A 15,026-nucleotide genomic window follows, 5' to 3' on the forward strand; every position below is an offset into this window, starting at 1 on the left:
TATTAAAAAAAAATGCTTCCTATGTTCAAAAACTTTCTTCAGTATCCATAAATTGTAATTTGCCAAAAACCCACCTCTTGAGTCACATCACCAATCTGAAGTGATTAAACGAGCACGCACAAATACAAAAGACTGAAACAGGGAGAAGACATCGGACATTAAAGAACTATTGAAACAACTAATTAAAAACACCGAAATAATAACTAAAATGATAATAGAGCAAAATTCTATTATAAAACAACAAAAGCAACAAATTACCACGATGCTACAAGTATTAACAAGTTCACTACTTAACAACAAATAATGGATACGTAAATAAAATAGCGGTTTAGAGCAGCAACGGATTAGAGCAACAATACAAAGACTGACACGACGAAGACTCGGACATTAAAGAACTATTGAAACAACTAATTAAAACACCGAAATAATACTAAATGATAATAGAGCAAATTCTATTATAAAACAACAAAAGCAACAAATTACCACGAGCTACAAGTATTAACAAGTTCACTACTTAACAACAAATAATGGATACGAATAAATAGCGTTTGAGCAGCAACGGATTGAGCAACAAATTCAGCAACCAAGCATTCATCTGCATGCCGACTAGACATTCTACTCGTTTCCGAAACTCATCTCACAGATAGAAACTATATAAATATTTCATATTTCACCATGTTTCACACAAAACATCCTTCAGGTAAAGTGCATGGTGGAACTGCCATAATTATTAAGAACGAGATCAAACATCATTTACACAGTAATACAGCCCACGATTACCTTCAAGCCACAACAATTACTTAATACTTAAGAACTACGGGTAATTCACTGCATCTCTCAGCTATTAATGCACCACCAAGATTCAAAATTTTAGCCGATCAATGGAACAATTTTTTCAAGTGATTAAGTAATAAATTTATAGCAGCTGGCGACTTCAACGCCAAGTATCCAAATTGGGGATTAAAAATAACTTCACAACGAGATAAAATCCAAGATTCATAGATAAGCAACACAAACCTAGAAATCCTCACGACAAGCGAGCCAACCTACTGGCCCTCAGTTTATAACAAAACTCCCGACTTACTAGACGTCGGGGTCCTAAAAGACTTCAATCTACTTCACTTTAAAACTGAATTATCTTTTAAACTAAGCTCTGACCATTCACCTATAATAATCATATACCAGAACAAACCTATCCTATATAAAAAAACCAGCAACTCTGTGCAATGGAAGTACAAATTGGATGATCTTGAAAGAAATCTTAGAATCTAAATTGAACTGTAATATTCCGCTCAAGACCTCTTTTCAAATAGAAAAAAGAGTTAGTACGTAAAAATAAAATGCACTCATTCAAACATTAAACTAATCAAAGCTGGAGTCCCGCAGGGAAGTATCCTCGGACCAATTCTCTACACCCTCTATACGGTAGACATACCAATAAACGCAAACTGCACTGTCTTAAAATTTGCAGATGACACAGCAATGCTTACCATAAACAAGAACCCGCAACTAGCAATTTAATCGTTACAAAAACAAATCAACTCTCTTGAAGAATGTTTACGTAATAGGAAGATCGAGGTAAACTCTATCAAGTGTAAACATATCACGTTTATACTAAGGAAAAACCAAATACCGAAACTACAACTATATAATACAGAAATTCCGCAAGTAACGACGGTCAAGTATTTGGAACTACATCTAGATTCCAAACTAACATAGAAAAAGCATATAAATGCCAAAATTGAACAAATTCGTCTAAAAAGGAGACAAATGGCTTGGCTAACTGGTAAAAAATCTTAACTTAGCATAGAAAACAAACTAACAATCTACAAAACAATAATAAAACCAATCTTGATCTATGGAATACCGCTATAGCGTATAGCAGCTAAATGTCACACTGCCAAGCTTGAAGCACAATAATCCATAACCCTACGCACAATCGTGAATGCTCCATGTATGTTTTAAATTTCATACATCCGTAACGAAGAGATAAGAAAGGACCTAAATATTCCCACGATAGAAGAAGAAATAATCAAGACAATCTGTAGATACAAAAAAAGAATTGATACGCACATAAACCCGCTAACTAATGATAACTACAATCAATATATCCCTAGAAGGCTCAAAAGAATCCACTCAGGAGACCTAGTAAAAAATTAAACCTAACCGAAATAAATGACAATAGCGCCGCTATCTCATTGGAGAAACCGTCCACGCGCTATCTTTTTTCACTTATATAACAATTTACCATATGCCTACGGACAAATTGTAAAGATGTATCATACATCACCTATGAAAATATTCATAAAGTATTCTAGGAAGTTCTTAGTAATCCCTCTTAATCCCTTTGATTAGCACCTACCGATAACAGCTTATTTAATTTTAAGTTTAACCTACCGATTATAACTTATTTAATTTATTTAAATCTCTGAAATATTGTATTCGTTGCAAAAAATTTCAGAATTTAACAAAATTGCAAAACAACCTCAATTACTTTTTTAAGTGAAAATCCGTATATTTTTTTGTAAAGTGGATTTAAAAAGTAGATGACTACATAGGAAACAGTCCTAAGAGAAAAAGAGAAGTATATTTTGAATAAGTATTTAAAAATTTACAGGAAATCATAGAAAACTTTTTATTAAGATCACAAATGATGAATTTCTTTCTAGTTCCTTTAATATTTTTTAATCATGTGGCACCCAAACATCGAGCTTCTTTTATCTATTCAGCCTTCTCAAATAAATTAAAACTGTTTGGTTATGGATGTTTTGTTTCTTATCGATGTCATGATTGTTTATGTGACTGCTTTTGTATCATATTATCGACTTTTTTAATGATTGGTTGACCAGAACGAGTTGCATCTTTAACATTAAAATTTCCAGATCGAAAATATGCGAACCATTCACTCATAAGCCATTCCTTTTAATAATAAACCTCTATCATATACATCAAAAATTCTTTACGTTCTTTCTTTAATTGAAATTGAATTCAAAAATATATCGAATTTTCTTTCATATTTTCACTTATTTTAAATACGCAATAAATTTTCATTGAATTTATAAATATCACAGTTTTTTAATTTAATTTATGAAATGTCCCCTTTTAAACACACGGTAATGTGACACGTTCGAATTAGCATTATTACAATTATGCTATGTTATCAGGAAATCGTTGGAAGATTTTTCGACTACTAAATACATCTATGTAAAAATTTTGAAATAAAAAATTTGTAAAACTTATATTTTTCTTGAAAAGAAGTCGTGACATACTTTAACTTAGTTTGAAATTTCTTATAATGGTATCTTTATTGGTCCATCTCAATGACAAATCTGATTAGCGATAGCGAATGCCTTTTCTCTTCTTTTAATATTCTTCAAAAGGAATTAGAAAGTATATAATTTTATTGTCTATCAAGAAAGTGAAAAAAGAAGGAAAAAGAAGTAAAAGGGAAGGAAGAAAGTAAAGATTATTCAATGATCTGCCACTAAACAGTAACTCAATTTTTTTTTGAGTTTTGATAGTCAGCGTGTATTTTTTATTGTAGGTCTATATGACTATAAAATACGCTTTCGTTATATTCTTATCTTTCATTTTCTTATAAAAAAATTATTCGAGCAATAATTTTTTAATTACAATAACTCATAGCTACGATTCTCAAATTATTTTGGTTTGCGACCTTATCTCTTAATAAAAAAATTCAAACGACCTGTACCATCAATTTACAAAAGAAACGAAAACAGCATTGTTCGAAGTTTATAATTTATTATGTAATTGTAATAAACCATCTTTGAAGAAATATGTATAAATAATGATAAGAAATAAAAATTGAATAAAAGTGCTTACAACATTATAAAAAAAATTAAAAAAAGAAAAATATACAATATTATTAACATTATTAACAATAAATATAAATTTTTAAAATGAAATTAAAAATGGGTAATTTCCTAAACTTTTTTATGATTTCTAAAATCTTTTAGCGAACTTTTTTGGGGTTGGAGCCCCCATTTTTAAGAACACTAACTTATAGAACAACGCATTCATGTTCAATCGCTTCTTATTCTCTAAATTTTTGTTGAGATCTTTATTCGTATCAATTATTCATTGCATCATCAAAATATGTAAATCGACTATCAAAATAAATTGATTCTATAATTGCATTTTGCATCAATAGAATATAAAAGATATCAACGATCTTAAACTTTTTTAATATGTAAAATAAATACAAAATAAAATAATATAAAAGTAAGAAATTAAATGATCTAGAAAGTGTAAGAATCGATTAAAAATATAAAAAATATAAGAATAAGAGTTTGAAATAATAGGGGACAAAAAAGAAACAAAAGGGTTCAAAGCGGTCACCAAGTAGAAATGAGATAAAATCCCACTAATCGTCTAGCTACGATACCCTCGATTATCTTCCGGTCAGCAAAAGATCAGAGTTGCTTCGTATCTCTGTGAGCGCCGTTCGTTGTAGTCCCATGATTCCACGAGGCGGAAGCTGTTTATTAGCGTGAGGTAATGATGATGATGCCAGAACGGCGACGAACACTCAGGTCACCGACAACGCAGAAGCCAACGGAACCGATACCGAACGACATCTTATATTCGAGAGTCAGGCGTACTTGTTTATTTATTAATGTTCATTATTATTAATTCTTTCAATAAAAAGAAATTTTGAAAGTGACAGAAAAAAGGAGAGAGAGTGAAAAAGAAAAGTGGAAAAGAAAAGTAAAAGAAGAAGAAAAAAGAGGAACTCTAACACGAAGAGGTGTCAAAGAAAAGAAACAAAAACTTTAAGAATCAAAACCTACCTACTAATTGAAAGTTTCGATTAAAGGGACAACTGAAGGACATCGGAAGGTATAAGTGGACACGGAACTCCACAAAGGACATGTGCAATCTCTATTAAATTCAAATTTCCAACGAAGTAAACTTTTATCGATATCTCCGAAACGTTAACGACCTACGTCGTTTAAAAGCTCTCATCAGGAATTCCTCGCTTTTCGGTGTGTTATTACGGCGTAGTTACAGCTATTTGTGGCTTTTTCCCAAAACGAAATTCACTAACTGCAATTAGAACGAAATTTTGGTGCTCCGTTTTACGGTATTCTTGTAAGAATACGAATTTTTTGTGGAGAATGATATTTTTTGTAAAGAGGAAGTGAAAATAATTTTGTTTTGTTTATATGTTTTTTTTAATCGAATTTTTGAATTTATATTTTTCGTTAAAGAATTGAGGAAAAGAAAAATTCAAGTACAATCTTTGAGTTTTGTTTTTATTGAAATATCAATCTTTGTGTTTGTCAAAGTGGATGCTCCATTGATCATCAACCAATCGATGAATCATATTGCTACGAATAAATTTAATCTCTGATAGAGAATTAATAAGGCGTTCAATTAGTTTGCGTCTGCTTTCTTATGCTGTGTTATCGCGGGAGTGTAGGTGTGCGTGTGTGTGTGTGTGTGTGTGTGTGTGTGTGTGTGTGTGTGTATACGTGTAATATGTGATATGTGATGTCAATTAGATTAATCGTTCGTTTATCATGAAAAGGATTGAGTAACTCGTATAATATGACATCCGAAGTTATGTCTGTCAATGATTCGACTTGATCTTCTCGTTCTCATGATATTCATAGTTACTTTGAGTGATTTATATTTCGAATGAAACTTTTTAAAAAATTGAAAGATATTTGTTTTTTTTAGAATGGATCGGTACGTAATTTCTTAGTGTCAAAATACTTTTCAAAATAATTCTAAAAAGCCTGCTATTTGTTTTTCTTGTATATCTTTCTTATTCAAATGTGAACATAATTTGATCTTATAATACGTCTTTCCTAGTTTTTATGCGCTTGTTAACCCGAATCTGGATTGTTTCATATCATAATATTTCATTAAAAAACTAAGGAGATATTTTCGTCTTACGGTAAAGTGAAACTAAAAATAGCCCTTTTTCTTATATTCAAAGGATTTTCTTCTAGAAAGACGATATTTGCTGAATTATATTTCTCTCTACACATAATCGTAGATTAGAAAAATAATTCGTTGGAGCTAAACGTTTTCTTTTTTCTTTTGTTACAGTCTCGGTGTACCGGTACACCGTAGAAGAGCGAACAATGAGCATGAGAAGAACAGAAGCTAAGTAGCAGGTTATAGGTACGGGAACAGAATGAGGAAGTAACGAGAAAAAAGAAATATAAGGAACAAAGAATCGTAATAGAAAGTAGACGGACGAAGAAGAAGGAAAGAAAAGAGGATTTCAAAGTAAAGAGAAAAAGGAATAGAAAAAGAGAGGAGAGAAGAAGAAAATAGCGAAGAAAGCAAATAAACATCGAAAATATGACGACGAGTAGAACTTTCAAAACTACATGGAGGCTAACGTGGTTCATCTGCCTGTTATTGGCCAGCTGTTTAGCGCAAACTTCACCAATGTGTCCAGAACAGCGTGAAATCTCGCCATGTTCCTGCTCCACGAAAAAGGCTGGCTTGGATATCGTTTGCGAGCAGACCGAATTAACACACATTTCTACAGCCATGAATACTCTCAAAGGAAAACCAAATACTGTCATTTTCTATTTGAGACTCAGACACAATAATTTACCTAAACTTCAAGGCTACATGTTCCTCGGTCTGGACATACGTCATCTTACTATTCACAATAGCACTTTGGCTGCAGTTGAAGAATCCTCCTTGAACTCGATCGGTAAGTCGATAAGATCGATCAAGTGTGATTAAAATTTCTTGTCTTTCGAAAACAATTCTGTGTCTTCTAGATGAAAAATAATTTCCCTCAATCTTGAATCAATCATATTTTGATTTACGTTAGATAATATAGAAAAAATAATTATTTAAAAAAAATATTTATTTTTTTTTATATATTTATTATAATTATTTATATTTATTAAAAATAAATTTAATGGAAGATTGAAAGACGAGACGATTCGAAAAATATTTTTTATTTCAATAAATCTTATCGTATATATCTCTATCATTATCTCTTATCATTTTTTACAGGAAACAAATTGACACAACTGGACTTCTCGCAGAATTATTTGGGAGCCGTTCCATCGCTGGCGTTACGAAACCTTCATCATTTACTTATTTTGAATCTCAATCATAATAAGATCAATGCCATTCACGCAAAAGCTTTCGAAGGTCTCGACACACTTGAAATTCTCACTCTCTACGAAAATGAAATATCTTCGATAGACGGGGAAGCATTTAAGGGACTTGATAAGTACGATATTTGAATATTTTGATAATTATTTTATTCCTACGTGACAGGTCAATTTCTAATCAAAATACAAACGATTATGCCGACAGTCGAAAATTAAAACGCCTCAATCTAGGAGGAAATAAATTAACAAGCATACCAACATCTGCTCTTTCCTCGTTGGATATGTTGAAGAAGCTGGAGATGCAAGAAAATAAAATACGATCTATCCAGGAAGCAGATTTTCAAGGTAAGCAAGCGGATTTGATTTATACTTGATTAAAATTCTACGTTCAATGTTATTGCTTTTCTTTATTTAATTTTACGATAACTATTAGTATAAATATTGTTTTATTATTATCTTAAAATTGTTATATTTATTATTCAAGCTATGACTATCTATATAACTGAATTTAATTATACGACATATAACTTTTGTTAAGACTTTGATTATATATATAGTTAGAGTATAAATAGGTATGAATAAACCTTTGATAGGTTTAACGTTAATAATTGTCTAATTCGTACGATCAAATCTAGATTTAAACGTCAATTCAATCTTTACCTTTATTTAGATCAAATTAAGCCCAGATAAAAAGGAGAGGGTCCGAGGGGTGAGGCTAGCAACCTACCCTCGGTAAAAACAATAAATCGCTTCTAGAAATATAGCAATAAAAAAAGTTATTATAACAGGACGACAAAGTCCTAATAAAAAGAGGAAGAAGAAGAAGAAGAAGAAAAAATTATCGTATAATATTAATAGGAATTAAACTGTTACTTTCTCGAGTTAGTTTCAGAGAATATTAAGAGTCATAAATAATAAATAAAATTTCATAAAAGTTTTTAAATATAGATAAATATAAATATATGTATAGGTTTCTTTACAAATTTTATTAAAATTATCAACACTTTTAAAAAAAAAACAAAAATAATTAATTCGATGTTATTTCTAGAAGATAATCATCATTGTGATTAATAATATTGATGTACGAATTTTCCATAGGATTGAAAAGTTTGGATTCGTTAGGATTGGCGCACAATCAGATTCGATCTATACCAGCTCGTGCATTCTCTGATTTGTCACAATTAAATTCTTTAGAGCTTGACGGAAATGAGATCATCTATGTCGATCCAGATGCATTTATTGGCCTTGAAGGTAATTCAAGTTTATTTACATGTAAACATTTTATCGAAAGGTAAACTTGTTTTTACAATAAAGCAAATTTTGTAAGTTATTTTACAAAGATATAAAATTTTCTTTAATATTTAAAGTGAGACACGGTTTCTCTATTTTCATTGAAAGTTACACACACAATTCTCTTTCGAAAGAAATGTGTGCATTCTAAACGTCATGCTTGAATACTCCAATAATATTGCAAAATGCATCCCACAAGCGTGATTTAATGTATGGAAGTAGTAGATGGTGCACATCGCGGATCACTTATATAAATCATACACACACACGTGCAACACGAATGTGTATGAGCAAGTTAGAATGTATTTCGTGTAGGATCTTTTAACCCTCTCGAGAATATATCAAAACGTTTAATTACAATCATTATGTAGTTCTGTGCGTTACGTATAAAACATGAGGGTCTATTTACCTCGACGATACCAACTTTGATTACCTTTAATTAACCGTTTGGTCTCGTAAAAATTCGCTAGTTACTCTTTTATAATCACAAATACAAACAAAAATGTCTTTCTTTTTTAATGTTTTTTTTTTTTTTTTTTTTTTTTTCAGAAAATCTACAATATTTACGATTAGGTGATAACAATTTACATACGGTACCAAGTGATGCTCTTAGACGCCTTCATCGTTTACGTCACCTTGACTTAAGAGCAAACAATATAACTGTTCTCCCAGAGGATGCTTTCACTGGTTACGGAGATTCAATATCTTTTCTCAATCTTCAGAAAAATTTGTAATTTTAATTCATATTTTGATCTTTTACCTGTCAATGTCGACAGATCTCGTATCGACATAAACGTCCAAATGTTTCAACCTTTCAGAATTAAGGTACTACCACCGCTGGTATTTGAAAATTTAAATTCCCTGGAAACGCTCAGCCTACAGAATAATAAACTCACTCACATACCTGAGGAAGTGACAGAAACAATCGTCGACACATTGCGACATATCGACATAACAGGTAATGATATGATCCAATTTCTATAAATAGTTCTGATTATAAACGTAGAGTATTTCATTTAAACCACAATACGATTGAAAATACCTTGCCAATTTTAATATCAAATTTTACAATAGACAATCTCGACACGGCACATAAAATTAAATTATTAAATATTACGAATGACGGTTTGATTTATTTAATTATTTTTGTATACAGACAACCCGTTGATATGCGATTGTGAGCTTCGTTGGTATCCAGCCTGGCTTAAAAATCTTCGAGACAAGGACGACGAAATAATGTCAAAGAAGCGTACGGTTTGTATGATGCCGTCCGAGCACCGGGAATATTCCGTGCAAAATATACCCTTAGAAAAAATGGGCTGCGTCAGAAAAAACGAGGAGAAAATGCCGTGGAATGGTATTGCAATTTACCGGAGCATTTGTTACGTTAACTTCTTCGCGTTTTTCTTCGTCATTGGCTTGTAAACCTTTTGTTTATCTACCTTCGTTATTATAATTATGTTTCTTATTATTTCTTTTATTTTTTACCTTACAAGACGAAAGATCCTTATCATGAGAAAATCGCTAACTCGAAAAATACTTTTCTTTTTTTTTATTTCAAATTAAACTAGCAATCATTAATCGCAATCGTTAATCATTTGGCGTACTATTTATTCATGATTTAACGTATATTGGACAAGTCTTTTAGATACATTGAGATCTCGTTCCGATCGGATAGAGACATCGAATACGCTCTATGAAAGATAGCAATGAAAGTATAAGAAATTTAAGATGTCGTATTAACGTAACGTATGTCGTAGTAACGTTTCTCGTATTCTAATAGTAGTTATACTTTCGAACAGAGTATTCGTAAGTAACTGCGACAATCGATAGTTCTACGACGATTAGATCCTTTCACCTACTAAATTAGTCGATTAGCACTTCTGAGTACGTTTCTACGTTGCGTCACTCGAAAGAAATATAAAGGTTCTATTCGCAAAAAATAGGCAGCGGCCCGGGGGGGGGGAGATATTAGAGAAATGAAAAGAAAGTAGACTGAATTTACACACGGATTGTTCAATGTCTTAGATCATAGTCGTAAGGTTCTTTATTTAATCGACGTAAATGTTCGAAGAATCGTCTGGTTATCGTTCTATTAAACAAGAAAAAGAAGAGAAAGAGAACGGAAATTAATTCCGTCGATCTCACGGAAGCGAGTCTCGTTTGTTACGAGTGCATGAGCTTTCATCACCAAAACGTTACATATCAATATCGTTGCCAACCATTTTGTGAATATTCTTTAAGGTTGCGAAGCGAAAGGAGATTAGTATAATTAATAATAAAAAAGAGGAGAAAAGAAAAAGAAGAAAGATCCATTTTTAAAAAAATTAAGACAAAAGAGAATATAATTAACTAAGGGGCATAACAACTCAGATCCTTCGAAAAGGGGGTATATTCTAAAAAAATTCATAAATTCTCCAAAGTGTAAACTGAAATATTTTTATTTTTTAAAACACAGCAAAATATGGCTTCACACAGGAATTATTATAGGAATTATTATATAATTATCAAAAATTATATTATGTTTAAATAACTTTTTGATAGAAATATTTAAAAATTTCGGCACTGCAGCAATTTCCACGGAGGCCCTCGGCACGGCAAACACTGATGCCAAATCACGAAAACGCAAGATGAATATGAAGATGTTGTTTAATTTTGTTGAAAAAGAGTATTTAAGGGTTTTGGAGATTGTTAATAATGAATCTAATATTATTTTTTTGGAAAACGAAATAGCGGACTGGAAATTGCTGACATTTTCATTAAAAAGTGACTAAATCCTTTTAAAAATTAGTATTTGAGAATAGTTTAGATCGCTGATTATGAACCTGGTATTTTTTTTTGTTGAAAGACATAATAGCGGACTTTAAATCAAAGATTTTTATTTCATTTGTAATTATATTTTTTCATAATTACATAAAATAAATGTTTAATATAAAAGGAGGATAAAAGGATAAAGCGTATGATCATTACAAATACAATTGTGTATTACCATAGAATATTGTGAATAAAAGCTACATTTTTACCTATTTGTATGTAACTTTTTGATCATTTATTAGGTAGGGGTTCAACGAACAATATAAACTCGAATAAAGCGCTCTCACTCGTACTTGTCATATACTCAGAGCCCTTAGAATAAATATTTTTCATACCGCATCAGCGAAAAATACGTAGCAATATACTCTCCATTAGCAACTACATTTATTATTAATATAAATTTTTAAATCACTTGTACTTACTGTCAAGCGAAGAATCTTTATTTATATGTTCGAATCGGAAAAATATTAACTGCATTATGCGCGTTTAAAGACACCATAACTTTCGAGGCACATTGAATCACAAATGCAATGCCCTCGACGCTTACGTTTCAATCGATAATTTACAAATGTGCATTAGCTTACTTATCCATAACAAATGGTTGATAAAAACGCTACAGGGCCTCTAAAACATATTCCATGGGTTGAAAGACCAAAAATAATATTTATTTTCTTTTTATTTTTCACGCATTTTCGGGATTTAAAATTAGTGTATGACACGTATCTGAAAAAAATCAACTTATTTGCAGATAATGTCGCTTCAATACAGCGTACGAATTGTTTTTTGACCGTCAGGGAATTAATGAAATAATAAATTTTTTTACGTTTGCTTACCATAAATGCCCCGATTGTTGAAAAAGAATTCATATATTATATTGTAGTATCGCTATTCACGAGTAAGTTGATTTTATTCCAGATTCAACATGACGATATAGCTAAGCTACGCGTATATTGTGTGGAGGGCCTCTGCAAAAATGCTGCAGTGCCACAATTTCGTTTTATACTTTCGAGTCTATGAAATTTTAAAAAATAGACCTATTTTAGTAGTGGTCTGGGTGAATCCCATAATAATACTTATAATAATAACAATTTAATAATAATAAAATAAATAATAATAATAATAATAACAATTTAATAATAATAATATAAATAATAATAATAATAATAATAACAATTTAATAATAACAATTTAATAATAATAATATAAATAATAATAATAATAATAATAATAGTAATAATAATAATAATAACAACAACAACAATAGTAACAACAATAGTAATAATAATAATAATAATAATAATAATAATAATAATAATAATAATGATAACAACAACAACAACAAGAACGAGAACTTTTAAGCAACAACAACAGCAACAATAAGAATAGAATAAACTTTTTACACGAACATATCAATGCGTTTCTGATGCGAGAATCGATTCGTAAACAGACATTCTGACGTTTTAATTATTTCTACATTATGAGCTTTTTCGCATTTATTAAAAAGTTTATCTAAATAGGAACTTTGACAAAATGATTTTTTATGAGAAGAACACTCGTGAACACATGTCGGAATATATGATGAATTTCTTTAGAATAAATGTAACAATATTAGATTGTTGGAATGTACTAGTCGATATTGTAATTAAACTATTATATCTATATTGAATTATCTTGGGTCGTATCAAGCAAGAAACGGGCTATTATAACGGGTAAGAATATCTTCAATCGATTCAGATCGTTAGTTTTCTCAACTATCTCGTGTAAAGGCCCGTGTAGTCGTTGAAATGACATAACAACTGTTGATGATTCCTAATACACCGTACAGGAAACTGACACTTGTCAAAGCCAGTAGAGTACAAACGCGGTTATTCACAGATATCGTTGCTCCTCTTTCATGACTTTACAAATCTAAATGCTGATATTGACATGCGCATTAAAATTATTATTACCAATCGCCATTATACTTACATACGTATAGTAATTGTACCTAATATGGAACTATACCTAATATTGAACTATACCTAATATGGAGCCCTGTAAACAATGTACATAATTATTTAAATTTGTCTCGAAAGTCTGTTATTGAAAACGGAACATTATTGTATTTGATAGGATTTCAAGGTTTTTACAGGCAAGTTAATGGTCAAATTTTTTAGTAAAAGTAAATTTATTATATAATAAATATACGTGTAGACTATAAAATAAATATACGTGTAGACTCACATGCTTAATATGAAAACATCACATAAGATGCAAAATAAGTAAGATTTGTATTAAAAACAAAAACATGGCAAATTAGCCGCGAAACTTGAAACTGAATATAGAAAACAAGCTTTTAATAAATAAAGCAATAAAAACATCTATATTGACACATGAAATTACACTAGCAACTAAAAGTCATATAACTAAACTAAAATCGATACAATCTATTATACTGAAAACTACAGTTAATTGAAAGTGTGGAATATCTGTAATAATAAAATGCTCAAAGATCTAAGAATGAAATTCGTAATAGAAGAAATAGCAAGCTAGTATGAAAACTACAAGTCAAGACGAGACACAACCATCTTAGTAACCTTGTTAAAAATCTGTACGCTGATGATTGCACAAAAAACTTTTCAATCATCTGATATGTCAACAACTTCTGTTGTAACATTTTACATATGATGCATTAGCAGGAATACATTTGCGTGGTGTACGTGCTCAACCTTGCAGATTTAATTCACCTAATGTTTTTACTGGACGAATTTTGATGTTTATCGAAAGAAAAAAAAATTACCTAATTATTTAGTAGTCATTCTGGTCAGGCGACGCAAACAAAACAGTATTATTGTGGATTTTTTTCAAAGAAAATTACGAATTAATTTTTAGGATTTTTTGGTGCCTTTTTATTACAATTAGAACTGATAAACAAAAATTTAAGGAGTGAACATTTTTAAAATAAAAATAGTTACTCTTTAACATGATACCTATGATTATAATAAACGCAAATGATAAATTGGAGAACATTCTCTCTTATTCTGTATAGTTACTATTATGATTTAGACCTAAATAAATAATTACGTTAACAACTGAAAGAATAGTTTGTGTATAAAATTAAAGTATGCAAATTTGGAAATAAGCTATTTTGCTGTTGTTTCTTATTTTTTTAAATTACTGATTATACAGCTATGACAATAATTTTAGTTTTTACTATAGCTAATTATTTATAGAATCAGATATAAAAATATTAGTGTTTTCGATGTTTTCTTTTTTAATCATGTTTTAAGAAAAGAGTATTCAAAGCTTACAATAAATTTCTCAGTTATCGTAGATTGTTCCTACTGCAAATTATATGAAAGTCATCATAATATAAATTATAGTGTCTGACTTTCTGTATTACATTCCTAAGAGTAAAAAAAATCAATATATGCAAAAAAGATCTATCTTTCCAAAATTGTTGACCAGAATGGCTCTTTGACGTACAAAAATCTATTAACTTTCTCATGTGTAAATATAAATTCAAATAAAAGAAACATCATTACTTGTCGAGGCTTACATTATAAGCTTTATAGCAATTTTCTTTATCTGGAGGACAAATGTTACATTTATCTTGAAGATGCATGGGACATTCACAAAGAAATAGGAAACACATTGTTTCTATTGTCCGTTTTTTAAATTTACTAATTAATAATAAGCACATATATAATTTTTTGAACTATACCAAACGGGCAATAAAAAAGCAAAAGAGGAAAACTCTTACATGTAGACATAACTTGCTAAGAATTCTCTAATGCATATCTTTGAAGTATCTTTCTTCAGTTACAA

The 15,026-nt window shown here is 30.3% G+C and overlaps 1 protein-coding gene across 13 annotated transcripts in view; it reads left to right on the forward strand.

Annotated features, from left to right (window-relative positions):
• LOC122524393 (chondroadherin-like protein) overlaps positions 1 to 11,431 on the forward strand; it is a 132,681-nt gene extending 121,250 nt beyond the window's left edge. For 8 of the 13 annotated variants that reach the window (XM_043646672.1, XM_043646659.1, XM_043646663.1 and 5 more), the window contains 7 exons: positions 6,079 to 6,700; positions 7,012 to 7,234; positions 7,321 to 7,460; positions 8,214 to 8,366; positions 8,955 to 9,135; positions 9,224 to 9,363; positions 9,562 to 11,431. In XM_043646672.1, the coding sequence (XP_043502607.1) occupies positions 6,337 to 6,700; positions 7,012 to 7,234; positions 7,321 to 7,460; positions 8,214 to 8,366; positions 8,955 to 9,135; positions 9,224 to 9,363; positions 9,562 to 9,830 (1,470 nt within the window). In that variant the 5' untranslated portion in view covers positions 6,079 to 6,336 and the 3' untranslated portion in view covers positions 9,831 to 11,431. Of the gene's footprint in view, positions 1 to 4,412; positions 4,516 to 4,721; positions 5,007 to 5,029; positions 5,113 to 5,260; positions 5,713 to 6,078; positions 6,701 to 7,011; positions 7,235 to 7,320; positions 7,461 to 8,213; positions 8,367 to 8,954; positions 9,136 to 9,223; positions 9,364 to 9,561 lie in introns of those variants that run through there. The other 5 variants (XM_043646665.1, XM_043646658.1, XM_043646662.1 and 2 more) reach the window with 5 other exon arrangements.
• The last annotated feature ends 3,595 nt before the right edge of the window (positions 11,432 to 15,026 follow it).

Source organism: Polistes fuscatus, unplaced genomic scaffold, assembly GCF_010416935.1.
Source record: "Polistes fuscatus isolate 324 unplaced genomic scaffold, CU_Pfus_HIC Scaffold7, whole genome shotgun sequence".
NCBI classification, from domain to species: domain Eukaryota; kingdom Metazoa; phylum Arthropoda; class Insecta; order Hymenoptera; family Vespidae; genus Polistes; species Polistes fuscatus.